General features: G+C 39.3%; 1 protein-coding gene across 1 annotated transcript; it reads right to left on the reverse strand.

Moving 5' to 3' along the window:
• Positions 1 to 154: 154 nt before the first annotated feature.
• On the reverse strand, positions 155 to 23,389 carry CAGE1 (cancer antigen 1). The gene is made up of 8 exons (XM_067290832.1): positions 23,322 to 23,389; positions 21,023 to 21,119; positions 19,551 to 20,035; positions 14,832 to 14,984; positions 9,819 to 9,929; positions 5,115 to 5,219; positions 4,522 to 4,586; positions 155 to 290 (listed from the first exon to the last, which is right to left on the reverse strand). Exons 2-8 carry the CDS (start codon positions 21,111 to 21,113, stop codon positions 266 to 268), a joined length of 1,035 nt encoding a protein of 344 aa, XP_067146933.1. The 5' UTR covers positions 21,114 to 21,119; positions 23,322 to 23,389; the 3' UTR covers positions 155 to 265.
• Positions 23,390 to 24,145: the final 756 nt, after the last annotated feature.

The following is a 24,145-nucleotide window of genomic DNA, read 5'->3' on the forward strand; positions in this document are numbered from 1 at the left end:
CATACATTTAAATGGAAAAGCCTTCCCAAATCCCGTAATCAAAACACTCTGTGAAAAAATCAAGGCCAAAACCAGGCCCTGGGCTTTCTCTTGTGCAATTAATTGAGCAATTTGCCTAGAGAGTATAATGAAAAATCAGTGGTGCTTGGTCACATTCTGTATTTTGCAGTAACTTTTATTTGTCATTTGTACATATGCAACTTACTGCCATGCTAGTGGTAAATGGCATCTTTCTTTTGTCGTTCATTTTCCATATTATTTTCATTCATTTGATTTTGAACCTCTTGAATCTGCAAAGTACAAAAAAAAATCAGAAGCTGCCTTTCTGCAGTACACACTGAAGCTGTTATTGAAATGCTGTTAAGTATTGACTGAAGGCAAAGCATAATCATGAAAACTGGAGAACATCTGTGATTACTAGTACTATTATTTCTAGTCAGATAATATCTACCCAATGGTATAATGTTATTTTTTCTGCAAAGATCATTAATTTTTCTGACTTAATCTGTGGCCAAGCATGTTTGACTTACCCGAGTCATGGTTTTTGGAAAAGCAGCGAAGTATTTTTGCCTGGGGGAAATGCAAGAGAGAGCACTAGCATGCCATAGGAGGTTTTCTATTTAGCCCTGTTCTATGTCTTCTAAGCAGTGACTATGAATATTATGTGCCTCTTTTCCATCTAAGTTAACTGATCCCAATGTTACTAGTTAATGTTTATGTATGCTCTTACTGAGTTTGCATGGGGTGGTGGCAGAGGAAGGCGTTAATTAAAAAGGTATACAAAATATTGAGATATCTTGACTAGCCTTAGCAAAACACTTGAGTTGCAGACTGCAATACTATAGCTGTGCCTAAGCACCTATTATGCCATGGCTCCTTTGTACTAAGTACTCTACCCATATTGAACAATTTATAATCTAAAATGAAAGAGTAAACAATTAAATGAAGCAAACTGTGGAGAGATTTTTGTACAGACTGCTCTGTGTGTCTGTTCACAGACATAACAAACTACTTGTTGACAATAATTGCAATTATTGCAACTTTACTATTTGACATCTCTCACGTTGGATGCTAATTCTGAGAAGAATGGGAGGAACACTGGGAATTCCTAGCAGTATTTCTCATTGTGTACAAGCTTTGTATCCTTGTATTTAAAAAATATTTTCAATTAAAATTTACAGCTAGAACTGTTAGGAAAAGGGCCTTCAGTTTCATAATATATATTCTAAAAAGGGTGAGCATTTTTAACACCATCTTTTCTGGCCTATGGACTATAACTAATGTTTACCTCAGGTTTCCATTTTTCATTTTGAACTTCTTAAATGATTCTCCCAGATGTGTAGTTCTTTTTTCTAAACTGTCAGCAAAAGACAGACAGCTGTTTATATACATATGGAGATAGATCTATATATAGCTTTTGTTTCCACCTTAATATTTGTGTTAGGCATGACAAAGTGCTTAAGAAATCTGTTGGACTATCTCTTCAGCATGTACTATGTGGCTTCTATGAGAGATGATTTTAGCAAAGCAATGCTAGAAGTGGTGTCCTACACACAGTCTCCACCTATCTGCTTCCTCTTTTTCAGTTTTGGATGGCATACTGGGACTTGCCAAGAAAAAGCTGGCTAAAATGTAATCTGACCAGGAGAGAGATCTTGTTTGTAATATAAGGGGAAATTTTGATGGTAAATTCAGGATGTTCTTTATCTCACTTTTTGTTCCCTGAGTTTTCCTCGAATTTTAGATACTAGCAAAATTAATTTTTAGCTCAGTTATTTTTCTCCAGACTTTGCTATAGTTATCCCTACCTTTCAGTGTGACCATGCACTACTTCCCCATTCTCTTTAGGTTCACTTCTGTGCAGTGGTTTTGATAAATAACCCCTTTATCCAGCAAACAAAAAAAAGTAGCTCATTGACTTCAGTGGGACTTTTCATAGGCTTGCAGATAAGAATAAGTTTTACTGCTTTTCAGAAACAGTGTCAAAAGCTGTAAAATTTCCTGTTGTCTAATAGGTAGAGACTTTCTACCCTCCTGCAATTCTGTTGTGACTGCTGAAATCAAGAGAGAGTTGTGCTGCATATTGCTATCTCTTCTTAGAATTACATATCTGGAAAATGTAGCAGATGGTTCTCAGGGACATGTCTCAACTCAGACTGTCAGTTATGTGTATCAGTCAGTGTGTCGGTATGTATATTTGTATGTATATCTGAGTGACCGAAAGAGCCCAAGTAAACCTAAGGTGCATTACTTGCCTGAATGGTGTAGTGGTGAAATGCATATATAAGTTGGTAAGTTGAAATATAACTGTTCTGGAGAAATATTTTTTCTGCTAACAGTTTTTTAAGCAATATTTTCTGTTACAAATATTGTATGTGCATATTTTTTCATGAGAAGTGTTTTATTATAAAGCTTATACGTAAGTATAGTAGAATTTAATAGAGAATTGTAACGCTTAAATTAAGCTGACACAAGCAAGGGGACAGGGCCTATGGCCTGAAATTAAGAGACTTGGCATCAGTTTTCAACTCTGTCCTTGATCTGATTCTTGTGTGAATTTGGGCAAATAACTTTTCCAGTCTCTGTCTCATTTTCCTTTCCGATGGCTTATTTGTTTTACTGGTTTGTACTGTGAGTGCTTCAGATATGGGACTTTCTCCAATTTTATATATATATATATATATATATATATATATATATATAGCCTAGCAAAATTGTGTTCCAGCTCTTAATAACAGATTCCATTGAGAATCTCCCAGTTGGACCTATCAAGGTGGTGTCTCTGAGTGACCAAGTTACTATCTGAAATTGATGAGGGCAGCAAGTGCTCATATTGCAGGCTGAAGCCTTGGGAGTCCTGCCTACTGCTTCCAGCTGGGTAGTAGCAAAGGAGATAAAACAAGTATACAGCAGCTCTTAGTGAGATCTGCTAGGTTTTAGACTGATTTATGAGGGTCCTTTGAAAGTCACTGCTTTCCTAATTTTAAATTCCAGGAAGGAAATTTAGCTGCCATATTGCAGCAAAATTCCCTCAAAGATATCCAGATTCTCTGTTTTATCTGAAAAAGAGATACCTGTCAGGGGATTAACATGACACAAATATGCTGAGTAATGATGCATTCCATGAGTTTGACTAATTTAGACATGTTTGTGAGAAACAGAAGGAAAAGAAAAAAGCAACTGATAGTCTAGGTAACTTTTGTCATTGCTAACACTGATTGCTGAATCAAAGATAGACTTAAGAATTCCATATCCATTCAGTTAAGAGAGAAAATTTAGCACAATGATGTAAATCTGCCAAATAGCCAGGCTAGAACTGCATTAGCAACATTTATTTACATTATGGAATAAAAAATAGCCTCTTATCCTTCAGTGCCAACAAGTTTTTTTCTGCTCTTGATAGGGAGATATAAGATTAAAAGTCCTTTGGTAAAAGTAATTTGCATGCTTCAAGTTGTATATATTGCTAAACCATCATCCCAATCAACAACCAAAGTGTTATGAAAGGCTTAAGTTTGGGTAACCTTGAACTAGGAGCAAAACTTGGGAGCAAAGAGAGCTCCCAAGTCATTTTCCTGTGGCTGTCATAGGTAGCCCAAACATGACCCCAAGAGCAGCCTTTGGGACCACTGTGAGCCAAGAAGGTGCAAGCTGGACAAACGCTGCACAGACATTCAAGCAATGGCTCCATCCAAATTATCCTTGCAACCGGAAATTTTGGAGAGTGACAGTGCAGAGGCGTCTGAACTGGCCCCAAATAAACTAACATCCAACAGGGCTTATTAGCATCACTGCAGTGCTCCATGAATAATACTGTACTTTAGGATGCAAGCAAGCAAGCAACAGTGCTGCACTTGACTTGTAGCACAGGCTCAGGTTAGGCAGAGATCCCTCTGTAATGTTTTACTGTGTAATGTAGACACCCCTGGCTGCTCTGGTGTACCAGCCTCAGCTGCCTGTTTCTGCTCTTCTGGCATGAGCTGGCAGTACCTTTTAAGCAGAGCTGGCATAACAAAATGTGCCCCTCCTTTGGTGACTTCAATTCATAGCCCAGTACCACAATGACTGCCACTTTACTCTGTTATGTACTTTATATGGAATATGTTATGGAAGAGCTGAGACATGGATTAAATGTTTCTTTCTACATCTTCCAAAAGAATGATGTCCTCTCACAGACAACACAGCAGACAGAAGGTTAGCAATAATCCTCTACACCAAGATTCAATAGAACTGCCATCAGAGTGTGCTGTATGCTGTCTTGCTCTTGCAAGTCCTCTTGCATGAGGACTGTGGCCTATATTTTTATATTGGTTATGCATATCAGACAAACAGGACTTGCTCTTAAGTTTTCTAGTAATAGTAGCTTTCTCCACTAAAAATTTAGAATGTGTCTTATAAATTATCATCATTTATTCTTTCTAATTCTGTGATACGAGGAAGTCTCTCTTTCACTCACACATATGCTCATACACACCTCTGCAAAACAAGGAATATGATCAATAGTGATATCAGTCAACCTACTGTGGTATCTGGGAACTCCCAAGCCTTTCATCAGGGCATGCAATAATTTTCTCATATGATACTACCTTTAAAAATAAAATTAAAAAATGATTAGTTCCTGTATAACTGAGGTATGTACATACATGTACATGCATATACATATAAAGATATATGTATAAATAATACATATCTTCTGTATGGGGAAAGGAAGCTGCTGGCACCAGTCAGCTCCATTGCCTATATCCTACTTGCCATAAGCAGGTAATTCCACCAATTTCAGAAGGACTGACATAAGAAGAGCCTTAAAAGGATTTAGTTTTTACATGAAGTTCCACACACACCAAATCAAGACAGTGTTATATAGCCTCCCCTTCTATTAGAAAAAAAGTATATGAAATGGAGGTAGGAATTTAGTAGGTGTCTCACCCAAGCATTGACTTTGTCTTACATTTCTCATTTGGGAGGTCAGATGAGAAGCTCATGCAATCTGAAGGTCCATTACCTCTGTATAATACAATACACTGCTGTATATAGCTATCCAATCTTACTGTCAGTAAGTTTTTAAGTACTATGTCTGTGCAGCTGGCCACTCAGGGTTTTCAAAGGTTCTGTACCTTCAATGTCATGCTTCTCAAATCTTCATGAAGTTTGTCATTTTCTCCTGTAAGTCTCTTGCATTCTTCCTCCTTTAACTCCAAGTGATTTTTTAGTTTTTCAATCTCAGAAAGCAATAAGAAATTTAAATAAATAACATGATAAACATACAGTTAGCAAATAGAAGAAAAAAAATCTATCACCAAGGGAAAGCACAGAGGGCAAAAGGCAGTCAGTTTCTATGTAAAGTGGTAGTGGTTTCTGCAACCCTTTATTAATCATTTACAGTAATTCCCAGAACTGTCATGTGAGAAAAATTCCTTTAATACTTCCTCAGGATAAGAAGTTACTTGTACAGTACTAGCTTCTGAGAAACCTCAGTGTACTATAAGTAGCATCATTCACACTACCAGAAAATGTCGGTATTTTTGTTTATGTACATCCAAAGAGTGTATCATTAATCAAACATTGTGAGAGAAATAGATACTTTGTGACTGAAGCTATATGGCACCCAGATATCCATCACAAGTATTTCTATGGTTTTTGTTTGTTTGTTTCAGTCAGGTGTAGTCTCTTCACCTGGCTCTGAAGCTCGTTGTTTTGCTTGTGATATTTATCTAATTCTGGTCTGTGCAAATCAGACAGTTTTATACCATTTCCATGTTTCTGATAGCCAGCTCCTGATTCCTGTAGATAAATGTGCCATTAATAAAAACAGAATCAAATTCCATATCTGTCATTAAACTTACTTCTCTTCCTGAAAATACAATTTTTCTTATTCTAGGATGTAATTAGCATACTTTATACTTACAATATACTTACATACTTCAGTATACTAATGCTAATATCTAAACCATTCAGTCTACTAAAGTCTAACTTGGTTTGGAAGGATTTCATTTTGACTTGCTTCTTAAGATCAGGATTTTCTGATTTTTCCATTTGTCGGTCCAGTGTTATACTAATGAAATTTCTTTTAGTATCGTTACACTGGTTTAGAACTGAGGACTCCAAGAGTACAAGAGGCCTTTATTTAATAAGCTTAAGTTTGACTAAAAATTGTCTTTCATTTAAAATGGAAAAATCACTGAATGACATAACTCAATTTTTTTCAGTGTGTGCGTGAAGTATAAAGGTAATGGGGTAAATTTCCATTACAGTCCCCTTTCTTCATGATGCTCGCACAGTATGATAATAATATATTCATTATAATTCTAGCTTTGGGAATTCTGCTAGTTTTGGTTTGTCCCATAAGTTATATAACCATAACTAACACCACTGAGGCAGTGACTAGGCTGAGGATTAAGGGCTTGCAATTGCTTCCCTGATGACCCCTTTTTTGGTGGGCCTAACGTCAGTTTGGCATAGCTATAAAGTCTGGCTCTGCAGAGTTACACTGAAATTCTAGTGACATGGGAACTGTGATATAGCTTGGCTCCTTGCTCCCTGAGATAGCATGGGAACCCTAGTGTTAAAAAGTGATCCTGTCCTCATCTGTGTGAAGTAGCATTTCACATTGCTCACTCCTGATTTGCCCACCGTTCTTCACTGGTTAGCGAGGCAACCAGGATGAACACTGAAAAGAACTGTAGCTAGCCTTTCTCGCCAAAGAGAAGGGTGCTATACTGTGAGATCAGGAAAGCATGAAGTTGGAGAGAGTCCTAACTTCTGAAGAGGTTCCCGACTGGATCTAAATGTTTGTTTTGCTTGGGAGACACTAATGAAAAGATAACCCAACAGACCTATCCTAACTCAATCCTCTTTAAGTAGAAAATTGAATCTTTTTTAAATAATAGAATTACTGTATGTAAAGAATAAGTAGTATGTGCAATATTTTTATATTCTGCATGAAAATTTAATCTGAGAGTCAAATTGTTTTTGTGTTTCTTGGTGGTACCACAGAAATGATTCATCATATCCATCTATGTTTATATACTATTCCTTGTATATTGGTCAGAACCTAGCTGAAGATGACAGAGAGATCAACATCAAGATTACAAATTAAATTCATAATACTTCTGAATGCAAATGAAATAAACTGGCAGGTGTGAGAAAGTTTGCTTATATTAGAGCCTAGGTACCAGAATTTCCTTTTACAAAATTGAGACTCATATCTTGGAAGAGTTCAGGAATGAAAATGAATTTGATGGTGTAGTCTTACATAGTAAACTGGCACAGTTCAGAACTGCTGACAGTTTTTTTCTGGAGAGGCTCAGGGCTTACCCAGACATGGATGTTGTTCACTAGTGGCAAGTTCTGAAGTGAAAGTCTGCAAACTATCTCCCCACAGTTCCACAAGAGATTCCATATTTTGCTCTCACTTCAGAAGTAAAAACTTTTTGGTTTTGCTAGAGTTCCAAGATCCCTGATGCATACTTTACTTCTGTTGACTGTACTACATTACAGTCAGCAGAGATGTCTGGGTACTGTGAAGAAAACAGGTCCCGTTCTTAACACCAGCATCTCTATACAGTTTGTCTTTTCCAGCAAGTCTATATAATAATAATAGTTCTGATGTGGATGAGACATAAGCCTATGAAGTAAAGGAGGGAAAAAATGAGGATATTTCTGTACTAGGCAAGCTACCTGGCTAATGAGATAGCTAAGTGCTGCCAGCAGTGTCTAGCTACCCCGTAGTACTTCAGTGCAACCATATCATCCTGCTTTGTTTATGTAATATGGTGCAGTGAAACACACATACATTTTATTGACTGTGTGTACTCAAGCATTCCTCCAAAAGGAGCTTGAATAGCTGTCTAGCTAGGAGCTAGAAGCCAGTACTCAACTAGTAAGCTGAGGATGCCTGCATCTCTTGTATTATATATTTATTACTAGCACATTTCTGCACTTCAGGGCCCTAATCAGCTTCTAGACTCCATTTTACAAGCTCTGTATGAACACAATAACAAGGAGCAAGAGGGAAAGGGAGCACAGTACATAGTAATGTCTATATTAACAGTGCTCAGAACACCCAAACAACCTCCAACCTCTAATTTCTGTCATTGTGAATAATGATGAACTTACCTCAGTAACTTGGTCTTGGAAAGATTTCATTTCATTAATTAACTGTCTTGTGATTGCTACGCTTTTCATGTACTTCTGTAACTAAACATTTATGGTGATAAAATTTATGAGACTCAACGGTAATTTATATATGCTATGACTGTCTTATAAAAACTATTAATTGTAATAGCAGAGTTTAAGAACAGACTGTCAATGATAAACCCTGAGCTGGAAATAATGCTTTATATATTATATGTGGAGCCTCTTTCTAATATGTATTTTATAACATTCTTTTTGCTGCAGAATCACAGCTATCGGATGTAACCAGCTGTTCAGATCTTTATATCATGGCCTTTAGCCTGTACATTCAGTTATCTTCAACTAGCTTAGGCTTTTCTTCATTAAATTTTATCCAATTGGTCCAAGAGATGAGCCTAAGAAGAGGTAAGGGACCTCAGAACTCCTGGCATGCTAGGGGAAGGTAAAACCTGTGGAGTAAAGGAGCTGTAGGTTCAGTCCACATCATTTCTCTCTCTTCCTGGCTGGCAGTTACCCTTTTGGATACTAGCAGAGAAGAATCTTTCAGGGGAGCTGTAATATTATGATTGTATTCAACCTCAACACCACAGACCCATTTCATCCCTTCTTCTGTGAAGACTGGCTAGAAATCTACTCTTCACCTTTTTGTTCATTTTGTTTTTTGCATCTATTTTCCCTCCCCCCTTTCTTTTTTTCAGACAAAACACTAAGTCCATTTAGGGGACCTTTTATTACAGTCATGGAGTACAACAAGTAAAATTCTATTTGAGGATATCAATAGTTTCAGTTGTGATACCATCCCTCTTAACACCATGATTGTATCAACACAAGGGCATAACATAACACTCCAAACAAGAAAGCTTTAAAAGCCTATAATAAGGCAGTTTGCAGTATGCACTATAATAATATTAAGCTGGGTTCCCAAGGTCAGCCAGCCAGTCAGGCCATGCAACATTAACAGAGAGAACAATGTGACCACGGTTAAAACCCTAGGAGGACAAAAGATCTATAGACACAGACATTATCCCTTCTACAGTTCCTTATCTAGCCATGGAGCTCAAACCCTTTACTGCAATATTCCTGCCAGTAAAATACCTTCTAGTGCCTCCTTAAGGACTGGTATGCACTGTATGATGCTGCACACAAAATATTGTACATCCACAGGCATACACTCCTTATCCATATTCATTAGAATCACTGAAAGCATTTCTTGAATTTGTTCTTGGTTACTATGTTACTGAGTAAACAGTGTAAATAATTTGGCTGGTTTTGGCTTACACTATAATGGAAAACTTCCGGCTTATCTCTTGATTGATTTAATAGAAGGATGTAATACCTCATGTCATAGGTGAAGGGTGGCTTTTTGCTGAGTCGTTTCCAGAGTCTGACCTAGAAATCTGGTAACTAAATCTCAGCAGCCATTACGATGAGAGAAAACTAATACGATATTATGTGTAATGCATTTTACTAGACATAAAATCAAATAATCAATCATTTAAAGGGTAGGCTTCCTTCACTGGGAAGCACATGGAAAGTGTGATGGAAACACTGTGAATCAGCTAGAGCTTTGATAATCAATCCTGAAGGAGGATCACTGAGAGCTGTATGTTCTTGGGCTACAGAACCTTTCTTCATCAGCTGCAGAGACCCATTTGTACATTCCTCAAGCATTCAGGAAGATCTACCTTTTTCTCCAAGGTTTTCTTTTTAAGGGTAAGGTTCTTCACTTCTTCTTGCAGCTGAACAATTGCTTCATTCTTCCTGTTATGTTCAATGACAGAAAGATGATCTGTGTCCTAGTGAGTAACAATAGGAAAAACATAACAATGTCTGAACAGACAAAGACCCCAAATTTAGCAGAGTTCATCACTGCCTTTCCTTGGACTTAACTGAAGGATAACTCTGGTGTCTCGACCAAACCCAGCTATGACAAATGGCAGAGATAAGTATTAGGAGAAACTGGAACACTCCAGCCTCCTGAAGATCCTGAGCACATAGGCTACATGATACACTCCACAGGTAATTAGCATTGTATATATATGTCAGAGATCTACTTTTTGAGTATTAAAATACAGAATATATTATGTAACCTAACATAGTGTGTTTCCTGAAAACATCTAAGCCTCTATTAAGGTGTATTTATAAATGTTAGTAAAGGAAAAGAATTTAAGAGCAGGCCTGTGCCATTTGTCATATACTATTTCAGAGCTCCCCCCTTTAACCACTCCAAGTGAAAAGAAAAATTGTATTCTAAGCCTAGAATCTGTAGAATAGATAAATAAAATATAACTAGTAAGAGAACATGTACTTATAATTTGGAATAAAGTAATCAATAAACAAGAAAGCCATCTATGGCAGTGTTAAAAGTTGTAATTGAAAAAAAAGGCGGGGGGAACTGAAGAGACAATGAACTCCTAGTCATTCCACTTTATGCTGTGGGAAATGAACAAAGCAGATCACCAAATCACAGAATAGTTGGGGTTGGACAGGACCTCTGGAGATCATCTAGTCCATCTGTCCCCCAACCCCACCCCCTGCCCCTGCTCATGCAGGGTCAGCTAGATCAGGTTGCCCAGGACCGTGTCAAGTCAGGTTTTGAATATCTCCAAGGATGGAGACTCCACAACCTCTCTGGTAAATGTGTTCCAGTATTCAACCACTCTAACAGTAAAGAAGTGTTTTCTTGTGTTCAAGTGGAATCTGGTCAAGTGGAGATCTGTTTCATTTGTTGGATAGCTTTGTGTACTATTATCAGTACATTCAAATTTGAACAATACATTCTGGGCCTGAACACCATTTTCTTTCTCTGCTCAGTAAAGGAGCAATGCTCTTGCAACAAGGAAAAAAGTTTCTTTTAACTATAAGAATCAAGTACATAACTCTTGATTACCATCCAGTTTTGCAACTGAACCCAACAATGCTGGGTTTCATTCTCTGTTTTTCATGTTGTTATATGTAATGGCTCTGTATTTGTCACAGAGAATTTATCTTAAAATTTAGCATGTCAAATCAAGTACAGGCCTAATAAATGAAGTGGTAAAATAACATACCTAACCTTTATCATAGACACCAGGACTGTGATCAAACATTCTGAAACAACGGTACAACTGAGGGAAAAAAAAACCACCATAATTCCACTGCTATTTGGCTTTAAGAAGTTATTTTTCTTTTAAAATAGTGGGCTAAAATTAGTCTAATTTCAGTTCTGAAATAGTCCTCCTGTTAATCTCCGTCTCTTCTTCCTTGGGTCTTGCCAGCCATGAGTTCAGTTTGAATGCAGTTTATGTGATCTGGAGAATGGAGAGGAAGGAGGATGATATATTAACATCACCACGTGGAGAAGATGCTGACTTTTTAGAAGCTGAGGTCTTTCAGAAGGATTAGTTGCTGTTCATTTAATACTGCACTCCACTAATTGTAATCATTACCCCAACTTTGCATCCTTTATCTTTATACTTGATTGACCCTGACACATCCGAGGAAGGTGATGATGATGAAAACACAACTCTTCAGAAAGAGGCAGCGATAACCCTCACACTAAAATACCTATGTTGGGTGTTCAGTTTCACAGATAATGAGTTTGATGAATAGAGAAGTGCCTTCTGAATGATATCAGCTGCTGAAAGGCCAGCATCCTCCAGCTGATGATGATATTGTTACCTCTTTCTAAATGAAAAATGGGAGGACAACAGCACGATAGTAAAGATCAGTGACAGAACTCTGACATGATGGATAGAAAAGTGACACATAGCAAGGTGCTGCAGTATCTTTCTCATATTCCAAGTGGATTCTTCAATGGCCTCTGAGAAGAGTGAGGCCAGCAGACAAACTATAAGTCAGTTAGACGGTCAACTGTGAGACTCAAATCCACTGGCCACTAAATCAGGTATGGTGCTCAAAGAACTACCTGTAACAACATTTTTTTGTAAGGAATATCAGAAAGATTGGCATAAACCAGTACTGTGATTTATAGATATCCTCCCTGACCCTGCTCTAAAGCTGCAGTGAGGAACACAGTGCCCACACAGACCTTTGTGGCTTCTTTTCACATCTTCCATGCAGGATTTGCAGCAATGGAAGAAAGTCTGTTTCATGCTGCTGTATCTAGCCAAGGGCTTACCTATTTTTAATGTTCTGATTTCACAGGCTGTCTACTAGTGAGAAACTCCTGTGATACGTTTCATTGTGGCTGGGATCTTCAGGACACACCATAAAACTTCACAGATTCAGGGGAAGATGATTTTACTATACAAAATCCTTTAAAAAGCTGATTTTACACATACAAACACCAAGCCATATGTGTCCAAGTAATCTGGCCTGGATCAGTTGTGTGCAACATAGAGGACAACGGATGCCAGCTGTTGAGTCCTCACTGCATCTCTCAGGTTCCTCTTCATTGGCAATGAAAAAACTAGTTTTTAGACAGATCTCCTATATCCTTAGGAGTCATTAGTTGTTATAGGGTTGTCCTTTGCTGAGAATCTTGCATAATTCAGCCTCCATACATCTTAGACCAGATTGCTGCCCAGTATGTTTTTCCTTGATAGGGGTATATGTTTGAAATACATGTCTGTTATAGTTTGTATTCCTGCTGGGCTGTAAGGTTCCTGAATGCCTCCATTAGCCCTAACTGCCCTGACAAGTCACACCTTGATCCGCACCCACTCCCCTGTGCCCACTGGCATGGGAGCTCCATTTAAGCTCAGTCCTGTAAGCTCAGTTCTTGCCTGAACTATGTTGTAGGTAGACTTGACTCTGGTCCTGTTCCCTGCTGTTCCTGACCTGTTGACTGGACCCTGTTGACTGGACCTGACTTGTTACTGGGCATTTGATAATCACTGGGACTATTGGCAGAACCTGTTGCTGTCACCACCCCTGCTGTGCTTGCCTTACTTGGATACTGTGAGGCACTGCCTGTGCTGGGGTCACCATCAGCTTCTAGCTCATCTTCCCTTGTGCATCAGCCCTGCTCTTGCTGTTCCCTGACAGTTAGCTTGGGTCTCCTCGAGCTCTGAGTTGAGCACTGCGAGGCCTGGCCCCCAGACTGTGCAGGACCTTGCCCCACGGTTCCATGACAGCTCCTGGTTAAGTGCTGGATCCTGGCAGAAGGCTGGCCAGCCTACAGAGGTATGTCACAGCCCTGCTGGCTTCTGTATCCTAAGTGACCTCTGCTTCCAGGGCTCTGAATCCTTTAATAGGGAATGGGTGAAGGTATGGGGGTTTATTAATCAGATGTGGTTAATTATTACTGTCTATTCAGCAGGTATTAGCAGCTCAGTGGTAATAACCTGCTGGCTCTCAGGAGCTTCATATTCCACCTGGATGCCAGTAACAAGTAGAGTACTGCAGGCATCTATCCTGGGACCTGTCCAGTTTAATATTTTTGTCAATGATTTGGAGGAGGCAATGGAATGCCTGTTTACAGGGTTTGCAGATGACCCCAAATTGGGAGGGAGAACAGGGAACCAGTCAATAGGCTTGATGGCAGGGCTACCATCCAGAGAGAGCTAGGCAGGCTGGAGAAATGGGCCAAGGGGAACCTCATGAAATTCAGAGTCAAATGCAGAGTCCTCCACCTGGGAAGGAAGAGCGAGCCCTAGCAACAGTACAGGCTGGGAACTAGCTGTGGAGCAGCTCTGCTGAGAAGGACCGGGTGGGGGGAGTCCCAGTAGATGGCAAACTAACCATGAAGCAGCAGTGTGCCCTGGCAGCAAGGAAAGCCAAGAGTGTTCTGGGGTGTATTAACAGCAGCACAGCCAGCAGATAAAGGGGAGCGATTATCCCCATCTATTCAGTACACATTAGACTGCATCTAGAGTACTGCATCTAGTCTTGATCACTTATCAATATGTGTTCTTCCTTTATCAATATGGGCCATTCTTTTAACCCTTTCTTCTAACTTTTTTCTTCTAGTACTTATACACAGACATTTTCATTCAGATTTTATCCATAGCAACATTAATATTGCTGTTAAATCTCTTCAACTCTTGGCTCATTTAAAGTGTGGCACTAAGATCAATGATACTAGCAGATGAAGCACCCAAACATGTTATCTAATTTTTAAAAGATCACTGAGACTATTTACGGAGTCTTCTAATAAAGATGCAATAACTGCAATAATTTGGGGCATAATATATAACTGCAATAATTTTGGGCATACTGAAACTGTCTTCAGGAAAGTGGGATGAGACCACCACTTTTTTTTCGTTTTTTTCCCCTCTAAACTGGCCTCCTGATGGTCATTAAATGGTAGCAGATTTTGCTCACTACAAATGTGAACCAGATCTCACTGAATGTAAAACTGAGTTTTCTCCCCCACTCCCTTGTCATTCTGAGAGAGGGATGAGAGTATGAGCTGACAGGCAGGAAAAACAAATATTTGGTACCTCCTCATTTTAAATTCTCGCCCTTCTCCACATGGAGAGAAAATAAGGCTTTTTAGAAGAAGCAATCCAAAATGACTTCCAATAGATTTACCCATGTAACACAGTAGAAGCATGGCTGACTAAAATCAGAGGAAGCTGGAAGTAAAGATGTGTTTTAAGCTCTTGGTTTTGAGGTATATCTAAAAACTCCTGTATTTTAAATTCTTGGGAGAATACAGCAAGAGTAAATGCCAGGTGCTGATATTTGAACTGATCTGAAATCAGTGTCTAGGATCTCTGTAGACAGTTTCTGAAAGAACTGTTTTGTATTACCTGACACATAATATGTCCATCTGCCAGAGCCAGAATATTGCAAACTTTAGATAACATCTGGGATACTCTCTGCACATTAAAGGTGCTAAGGCAGTCTTTTCCACTCTTCAGGTTTTTCTGAGGTAAATCAGAAAGCACTGATGATGTCACATCCTAAATGGGAACATCAAAATTTACCTGATTTGAGGAGATCTGCAACTTCTCAATGGAAAATAAAAGTAACAAATAGAACTGATCTTACTAAAGAGAAGACAAATGCAGTACAGGATTCCCACTCTATTTCAGTCACCATTTGGTAAATTAAACCTGGTGAACTGAAAGTGAGTGCACAAAGTATTCTCAGTTTTCATCCTGGTGCACTTATTTCTCAGATTCTGACAGAGATCTCCATCTAGCCATTAAGATTAGCCTCCCATTTACTACCATTCTTCTCAAAGCCAGGATCATACCTTCTTTTGTACTTAGAAAACACCCTGCCTAATATGAGTGTCACTATTTCCATGAGTTAGTGGGATTTTCTGCTTTCAGTGAACATGAAGCATATACTATTCTCTTACCCCTAGATAAGGCTCTAGATTTATGAGGACACCCTGGTGGTCTTTTGAACACAAAAAATAACAATTGTCCAAGGATTCTGCTCTTTCCCACATCCCTCCTCAGTACATGCACACCATTATGAATACACAGCCTTTTCCCTTTCTCTGCTAAGAGGGCTTGGTACTATCAAGCTAGAGGCAGCATGAGCTAATGGAGAAAGAGCCAGCTATACAGAATTCCACAAAATTGAGGAAAGAGGTAAGGTGCCAATCTGCTAAACCCACAGGAACAATTTGGGACATGTTTACTTTTATATTCCACTCCTTTCATTCCTTTTCCCCTTGAAGAAGCTGAAAAAATGATGTTACCATAACTTTATATTCCCTCATTTACCTCAAATAATAAATTGCGAAGTGTGTGATCACTGTTTGAAAGTGGGTGATTGTATAAACCTCTCTATAAGACAAATTTCCACACTCCAGACTGCAGTCTGGTAAAGAACTAAAGAGAATAAGTAGTATCTTAACTTTAATGTACTTAAAGGCAAATGCAAGTTTCAGTACTTTCCTAGCTCTCAACTTCTTGGTCAGACCCCCTGACTTGAGTCAATGGAAGTTTGGCCTGAGAGGGGAAGGAGAGAAGTGTGTGCTTCAGGGCTTAGCAAGAGTATAAGTGCTACTGAGACTAAAATATTTCCTACAATATTTTCTTCTAAGAATATATTGCACAAAACCTAACACACCGGAAGACAAAACCTCTCCACAATATGCCTCCTCTGCTCTACTACTTCTTTCTTTCTTAATCCTCCTCCTGTAAGCAAATTTTATGCCTGAGTATCTGAATCATTTTGAAGTGCAGCTGATTCTGGCATAGAGACAGTAAGGTTAAAGAATGAGAAAACAACTGTTTTTCCGTATACAACTGCTCAAAATAAAGGGTCAAAATGTAAAACTCTCCTCATACATTTCATTGCTTCCACACAATGTAAAGTAAGAGGGCAAGGAAAAAAGCTCGCTTTTTTGGAGGAGGGAATGGGATATGGAATACCTCATCCTACTTCTGCATGTTAGACTCTACAGTTATTTGGGGATTTTTAATTACATGTAAACATAACCTTGATGTTCAGCCTAGGATTTACACTTAATTATTTTGATTTAATGCTTATGCAACATTGTATGTTTGCAAGTTGTTTCATGAGCAAAATTAACCCATTGTTACAGAGCAGCATATGTACAGCTGAAGTCCACAGGAAGTGTCTAAGTAGGACTTAGTTGGTAATGCACATTTGTATGTGCATTCATCACCCTGTTTTAAAACAGAAGGCACAGTGTTACCAATGCTGTATATGGCAACTAGGAACTCTATTCGTTATAGGTTCTTATGATGCTCAGAGTGCTGTACTGATCTGAAGTTATACCTTGGCTGTCTGCGATTCTCTGACTTTATCATATTTCTTTTTCCACCTGGCATTTTCAAGCTGCAGGATGCGGTTTCGTTCTTGGTCTTTAGCACTCTGTTGCTGCAGCTTTTGGTTCTCTATTCTGAACTCACAGATCTGCTGTTGCATTTTCTCCCTTTCAGCTTGTTCATTTTCAAATTCTACTTGCAGAATTTTAAGCTGAGCAGCCAGCTTGTTATATTTGGATCCCAGCTGTTGCCTTTCTGCCAAGCTGGCATCCTTTCCTCCCTGAAACGTTGTTTGCAAGGATAGAAGCCCTTTCTCTGTATTCTCCTTCTCCTCCCTTAGCCCATGCAGCACTGAAGTGACAGTATCAGCCTCATGTTCCAGTTTTTGTTTGAGATGCTGCAGTTCCCTTATCTTTTTTTCTTTCCTGCATATAGTATGGTCCCTCTCCAAGTACTGTCTCTTAGATTTGGTCTTCAGTTCTGCCTCATGCTTCTTTTGAAGGAGACAATATGCAGACTTAAATTCTTCTACCTGCTGCAGAAGGGCTTTTTTTTCAGTCCCAACTTCCTCGAGATGTTTGGTGGCATTGGATAAAGCTTCCTGCATGACTACCAGCCAACTCTTAGCCTCATTTTTCTCCTTTGTGACCTTGTCTTTTCCTTCTCTTAGATCTTCAATATCCTTCTTCAGCTTGTTCACAGTTTCTTCAAAATGCCATTGCTGAACAGTTTTTGTTTCTAATTCTTTTAAACTGGTCTCCAGAGAAATGGTTTCAGAGTAAGAATCAATTATTTGAGTTGGCTGTTTCTTCTGATTCTGCTTCATCCTCTTAGTTACTTCATTCAGACCTAAATCCCCTTCCCTAAGCAACAGTTTTCCCCTGTCTTTAATCATCTTCTTCAAAAGCATATCATCACACTGAAGATCTATGATTTGGGTTTGTTTTTGCTGGCCTTGCTCTAGCTCCTTGATGACCCCACTAAATTTCATAACTTCCTCCTGAAATGGTCATTTCTCCAAGTGGTACTTGGAATACTGTGTCTTAAACATGTTTGAGGATGCTTGATATGGACTTAGACAAGGGGTCCCTGTTTTACGAGTGGAGAGGATCACTTTATTGCTTGTGTCTCCTTGCTTATATTCTTCCTTGGGAGCAAGCGATGTCTCAGAATAATGGCGTAAAGATTTCTTGTCAGCTTTAGGCACTTCCTAGGGGGATAACAACATTCTGACATCAACTAATTAGAAAAATTAGAACTCACATGGCTTGACAGTCAACTATTCAGGGAAAGCAGAAAAGCAGCTGAGGATAAATTTGAATAAGCTTCACCCACACTGTTACAGTACTAGCAGAGCTGTGTCATTCTACTGTTACAAAACAAGAGGTGACACCCTTCACTCTATACTCAGTTCTATTTATTCAAATTATTTCTTCATTAACTTCAGTGGAAATTTTCAGTCCACACTATAAAATGATAAAAAACAGAGCCCACCCTCCAGCAATGCCTGCAAGGCCTTGCACCTGTATCAAGATCCAGGGGAGTGAAGTCTAAAGAGTGCCTTTGTCAGATTTTGGCCCAACTTGCAGTAAGTTCTGACCTTAAAGCAAGAATTAAAAACAAACAAACAAACAAAAAAAACAAATCAAGATTAAACTATTGGTCAAACCACTTGATTGTAGAAAATGGAGAAAGAGAAATGTTTACATTAAAGCAATATGAAGGAAAAATGTCTTTCAATGCTCTATGCAGCAAAGTATTTACTGAATTTCCAGCAGATTGATAGAAGTGAAATTTTACTCAACTGAAAACAGAGCTAGAAGGCAATAAAATCTGCTTGAAGTGCTACTGACTTAGTCTTTTGGATGGAGTGGGAGAGTCGGAATCCTATAGTGCTTTGTATAAGAGGGCATTGAATTTTTTTTTACTGAATTTGCTAGATAATATAATAAAACTAATAATAAATAGGAGTAGAGTTTGATCCACAATCTTTTTAACTGTTTGTATTTAATTTCTTTCTCACACTACCTGTAATTAAGAAAGATAGAAAACTAAAAAAAGGAAAAAGTATCTTACAGATTCTGATGGAAACTTTCTGTGAGCACTTCCTCTTTTGTTGTACTGAATTACACAGTTCTTTATAGGTCTTTTCACTTCTCTACTTGACTGCATCAGAGCTGGTTTACACATAAAGTTCTCATACAAGGAATCAGGAGAAAAACTATTGTTGCTCTCCCTACAGGTGTTTGAAGGGTCAAGCTGTTGTCCAGTGATTGCCTACCAAAACAGAGTCGGCATGTGTAAGCTGAATGGGAACTTCAGAGAATCACAGAATCACAGAATCACTGAGGTTGGAAGGGACCTCTGGAGATCATCTAGTCCAACCCCCCTGCTCAAGCAGGGTCACCTAGAGCACATTGCACAGGATTGCATCCAGGCGCGTTTTGAATATCTCCAGAGAAGGAGACTCCACCACCTCTCTGGGCAACCTGTTCCAGTGCTCTGTCACCCTCACAGTGAAAAAGTTTTTCCTCATGTTAAGATGGAAAGTGAAAATGCATTGCTTCTTTCATTCAGAACTCAGTTAATTCAAGGTGCAACTCTAATACCTGCATTTGATATTAACACTCCTCTTTCATATTATACATCAGGGAGGTATAACACTCACACATAAGATACTGCAATATACACCTCATTTAAAGAACTATCACCAGCTTTATCAGAGAACAATATTTTCATCATTTAAGCCTCTGTTCAAGCAACAAGAAATCTTACCATATTTCCTTTTGGACTGGGAGCTTTGCCAGCCAAGTTCAGATTATCCTCTCCAGAAAACAGTTCTTCAGTACCAAAACTTGGATATATCTTGAACAGAGAGCCATGGGGTTGAGTGAGAAAATAAGATACATCTTTTATGGGGGATTCTTTAATAATACAGTCCAGTAGCGACTCCCCCATTTCTACAAATGGCTTTTCATGAGGAGATACAAGGGACTTAACTGATAATTGTTCTGACAGGGAAACTTTTTCTTTCTCAGATTCCCACAATGCTTTTTTAATGGTGTCTTCTCCCTTCATGTTTTCTTCTAGCCAGCCCGGTATTCTCGTTTGATGTGCTGGCTCTTTGCCTATGAATTCCTTCTCTGGGATAAACATTGTGTCCACATCCGAAGATTCATTCCAGCTGGCTACACAGAGAGGTCTGTTGCTTTCATGGCAAGTGTTTCTAAGACTTGGTGACGTTGTTTTCTGTAAAGAATCTTGAAAATGTGTATAGAATCAAAGAAAAAATTAAGTTTCTTAGAACTGTATCAAAGAATATTCATGGAAATAACAAAATATAGCTGTGGAGAGGAATTACTTTGTTTGGAACTTAGCACAATGCATGAATCATTTGCCTCTTCAGTATATATCATTCTTTGATCAGGAGCCACCTAGCCAAAACATGGTGCAACTACATGAATGCTCACATCAGGATTAAAGTGTCATATTAATTTCTCTCTCCTATGTATGTGTGCCTCTTTCATTTAAACGTGCCTCTTCCATTTAAACTGATGTATATATAAAGTTGGAATATAACCTACAGTATTGGAATATCAAATGATGCAAACATAGTGCTTGACGTGGAGATCTGGCCTCTTACTGCGGTGATGTACAAAGAGAATCAAAGTGGAAAAAAAAGGGACTGCAAAAAACAGAGCAGGATTACTCTTATGTCCAAGACAGCATGAAGAGTTTCTTCTGAAAGTCACATGAACTTGCCTTGCTATTGATCTTTATTTTGACACAAGTCATTATTGTTGGAGTGAAGCTGGAGGGCCAGAGCTCAGCTGAAGCCATATCTCAAGAAAAGGCCACCTGCCAAGTGATGGGTGTGTGTACCCCCTCACAGCTATTCATGCTCTGTGTGTTGTGACAGCTTACTCTAATCATGGGCAAGAAAGGACTCGCAACTGGGAAGAAGCTGGAAGGACTCAAGTAGTGGAGAAATATTTCACTCTACGTTACACTAGCAGACTAGAAGGGGACTGCATTGGTCACAACAGTTTACTTCCAAAGCTGCACATCAGTGAACCGATTGCCTGACCTTATATTTCTTCTCTGTATGATTCCTGTGAACCTGTGAGCTGCAAAATACTGCCCTGGCATACTTTAGGGCGAGATAGATTAAAAGTCATTATAACCCATCCCTAGCACATGGTAGTTGAAATCCCTTCTCATGTTTAACATCACCAACAGCAACATACCACCTGTCAAATTTTCTAAGACAGGCTCAGGAACATGGGCTCCTTCGCAAAGTTGGCAGTCAGCATCTTTTCCTCCCTCTGGGTTCTGCATTTCATCCTGCAAATATAAAAAGGGAATTGCTAATGGCCCTATTAAGGTGCTTCTCCCAGAGACGAGCGAGACTGCAGTTCTTCCAGAGACTCTGATTATGGTGCTTTTCAGTTCCCCAGCTTCAGTGTGAACTGCAACATGCAGTGTATGTACTTTTTATGCACTTTGTGGATGTCCAAATGTGAGCAAGCTTTGTAACGCTTAATCTGCAGGAAAAATAATTTAAGGCAGTCATAGCCAGATTAAGGGAGGCAATAGTTTTCCAAGGACGTTCTTGTGTGAGGAGGACCATGAAGCTATAGTGATCCAAATGCACAGGCAGATAGAGGCCTATACTCACAGAGATTAAGGATGCTAACTGGTAAACCTCTGTCACCTCTTTCCACATGCCTTGTCATACGGTGGCTGGCACTTGGAACTGTTCTGTTGTCCTCCCCCTTCACTCCTGCTGACTTGCACAGTGGTCAGTAAGGAGTGGAGAGCCTTAAGTTCCTACTTTCCCTCAATGTGATCCTACAGAGGAATACTAAAAATGTTACCTCTTCATGGAGGTTGAAGAGGGTGAGGGCTGAGGGCAGTATCCTCCTACTTTAAGTGTCCCATTGAGGTGGAATGACTGTAGGCTGTGATTGCCTGCCTCCATCCCCCTGATCAGTTGACTAGATTTGCCTGATGTAGTCTATGTAGATAGCTACATGGGCCACCTTTCCTGTCCTAATGCCTTCTAAATGTGAATACATTTATCCTCACATCATGTTGGGTAAACACAGGAAATATTACCATCTCCATTTCAGAAATGAGAAACTGCAACCCTGAAAGATTAAGGGAAGGGAGTCACCCAGGACCACACTGCAGTTCAGCCTGTGACAGAGCTGACCGTGAGTCAAAGTGAGCCTAGCACAGTGCTTAATATAGGAGATTCTCCTTCTGAAGGTAGCACAACCACCCAGTAGCCTGTTTCACTTGACCCTTTTGCAGATGAATCATTTGCAGAACAGTTTGTGCCTCTTTCTGAATGAGTCCTTAAAACCTGGGATAAAAAAACATATCGCAGTCCACTATGGCTGTAGGGGGAGTTATGGGGAAGCTTGGAGCAAAGAATGAATAAAAACTGAATGAGGGAATCCTATGAGTATCCCACTTGCCATCCCACGTGTTATGTTTCAAACAATTCCGTCATTAAAATTAACACACATATTTACTTAAAGAGCATTGAATAATCTATTAGATACTCAGTGAAATAAACCTATAGGATAGCACATTCTCTGCGACTTCACCCACATGCTCTGAGAGTCCTGTGATAGCTGGATCTAAGAAAAAGATCAGTAAACAGGTGATCTTAATCCAATTTCTGTTGCATGTAGCTGAGCATTGGGAAAGGCAGCACAGAACATACCTCCATGAAGACAGATCTACCCTCCCCAAACTGGAGGCTACCCAGATTAGGTGAGGGCAAGGCATGCTGGTGGGGCAGCACTGGAACTAACCCAGAATCCCATGGATCTTGGTGTGTGACAGGGCCACTGGCTCAAGTCTGCCTGCCCCCAAACCAGGTGAATCCTGCGCTGCCTCTGCTGCATTCATTTTGCAGCTAAATAAAGAATAGCAATACATAGCATTGCATTCACTTTAAGAGAAAATGGTTAGCAGTGAGGTCCTTAGGGTACAGGCTCCCATTTTTGTTCAGCATCTGTATAATGCCTAGCACAACAGGGCATGGTTGGGATTTCCAAATAACAAAATATAACCAGAAATAACAGTGCAGTTTGCTTTCATATGGGATCTACCTTTTCAATTACAGACATCCCAAATGACATGGCAGAGAATTGACTGGGTATTGCAACTACTGGATAGCATGAGGGCCCTACAGTAAACCTCCCTCTCTTCTCTGGCTGAAGTCACCAGTGTCCAAGCAGTGTGGTGTTACGTCTTTATGCAGTTAGGCCTTGTAGGTTTGTCTACACTAAACATAGTTCTTTGGAAAGCAGTTGTGCTTGTAGTTGTGTCAGCAGACTGACACTGTTCTGAAGTGAGCAGTAACATATTCTTCTCTGCCTTACCACCTGACACTCTTTTAGAGAGAGAATATCTGACGCAATATTCCCTCTTGTATGAAAAAGAAGGAGAAAGGCATATTTCAGTTTCAGGTGCCCTAGAGTCAGAAGCTTAAGTGAAGATAGCCCTGAAGTAAAGCTCTTGTGTACACACCTCTGAAATGTCAGAAGCTGTTGTGTTGCTCTCCACATTCAGAGACTCTCGATGGTTTGACTTTAGAGAAGCACTGCAGATGGAAATGACATCTATTCAATTAATTCTTTGTAAAGGTTCCTCAGCACAAGCATCTCTCACTGCTTTCTGCAACAATTGCAGACTTTTTAACAGCCTTTACATTTGCCACTTGGATAATGGAAGAACATCTACAGAAAAGACTACAGTTGTTTCTTTAGATTTTATCATTAAGCACCAGAAAATACAAGTACAATGCTGACTTATTTTCTTAAACCTATTTTATATTGATATATAAATGGTGATTGCAGTTTGTTCAGTGTAATGGGTGTTATGGTTACTTAAGATGCTTCTAGTGAAGATGGAAAATTTGGAATTCCTTTGGCTTCAGCTGGAGTTTTATATTAATAAAGATTTGATTGTAATGTTTCAGAGTATATTATATAAAACTCTATCTATATCTATCTCAAAGGATACAGATGCTAAATAATGTCTCACAAAAGCAACCATGAATCTATGCCCTTAATAGAAGAAAACGGTCATTTCTAGCATGGGAAAAACAAATTGAAGATGCAATATTATTAAGGATCTCTGTATCACAAGTAAGTAAATTGAATAGTTGCCATGAATTCCACCACGGAAAACCCATGGTTGTCTGTTTTCTTCTTGTAGTGCTTGTGAGAGCTACATGGTGTGCCACTGACTTCAGCGGGGGTAGGATTTAAATCCTTATTCTTAGGCTTCTCTTCCCCTTCTAAATTTTCATTCCACCCTTCCCACCACGTTGGCTGCTCTAAGCTGGAGCA

This window comes from Apteryx mantelli, chromosome 2 (assembly GCF_036417845.1).
Source record: "Apteryx mantelli isolate bAptMan1 chromosome 2, bAptMan1.hap1, whole genome shotgun sequence".
NCBI classification, from domain to species: Eukaryota; Metazoa; Chordata; class Aves; order Apterygiformes; family Apterygidae; genus Apteryx; species Apteryx mantelli.

Bases quoted from the DNA above. Each gene is read 5' to 3' on its own strand.
- CAGE1 (XM_067290832.1), bottom strand. From the start codon at position 21,113: ATGCAGAACCCAGAGGGAGGAAAAGATGCTGACTGCCAACTTTGCGAA. The intron at 20,036-21,022 runs GTATGTTGCTGT...CACATTTTCAAG, and splicing joins CTTAGAAAATTTGACAGGTG to ATTCTTTACAGAAAACAACG. The intron at 4,587-5,114 runs GTACAGAACCTT...TTATTTTTAAAG, and splicing joins TGAGAAGCATGACATTGAAG to GTAGTATCATATGAGAAAAT.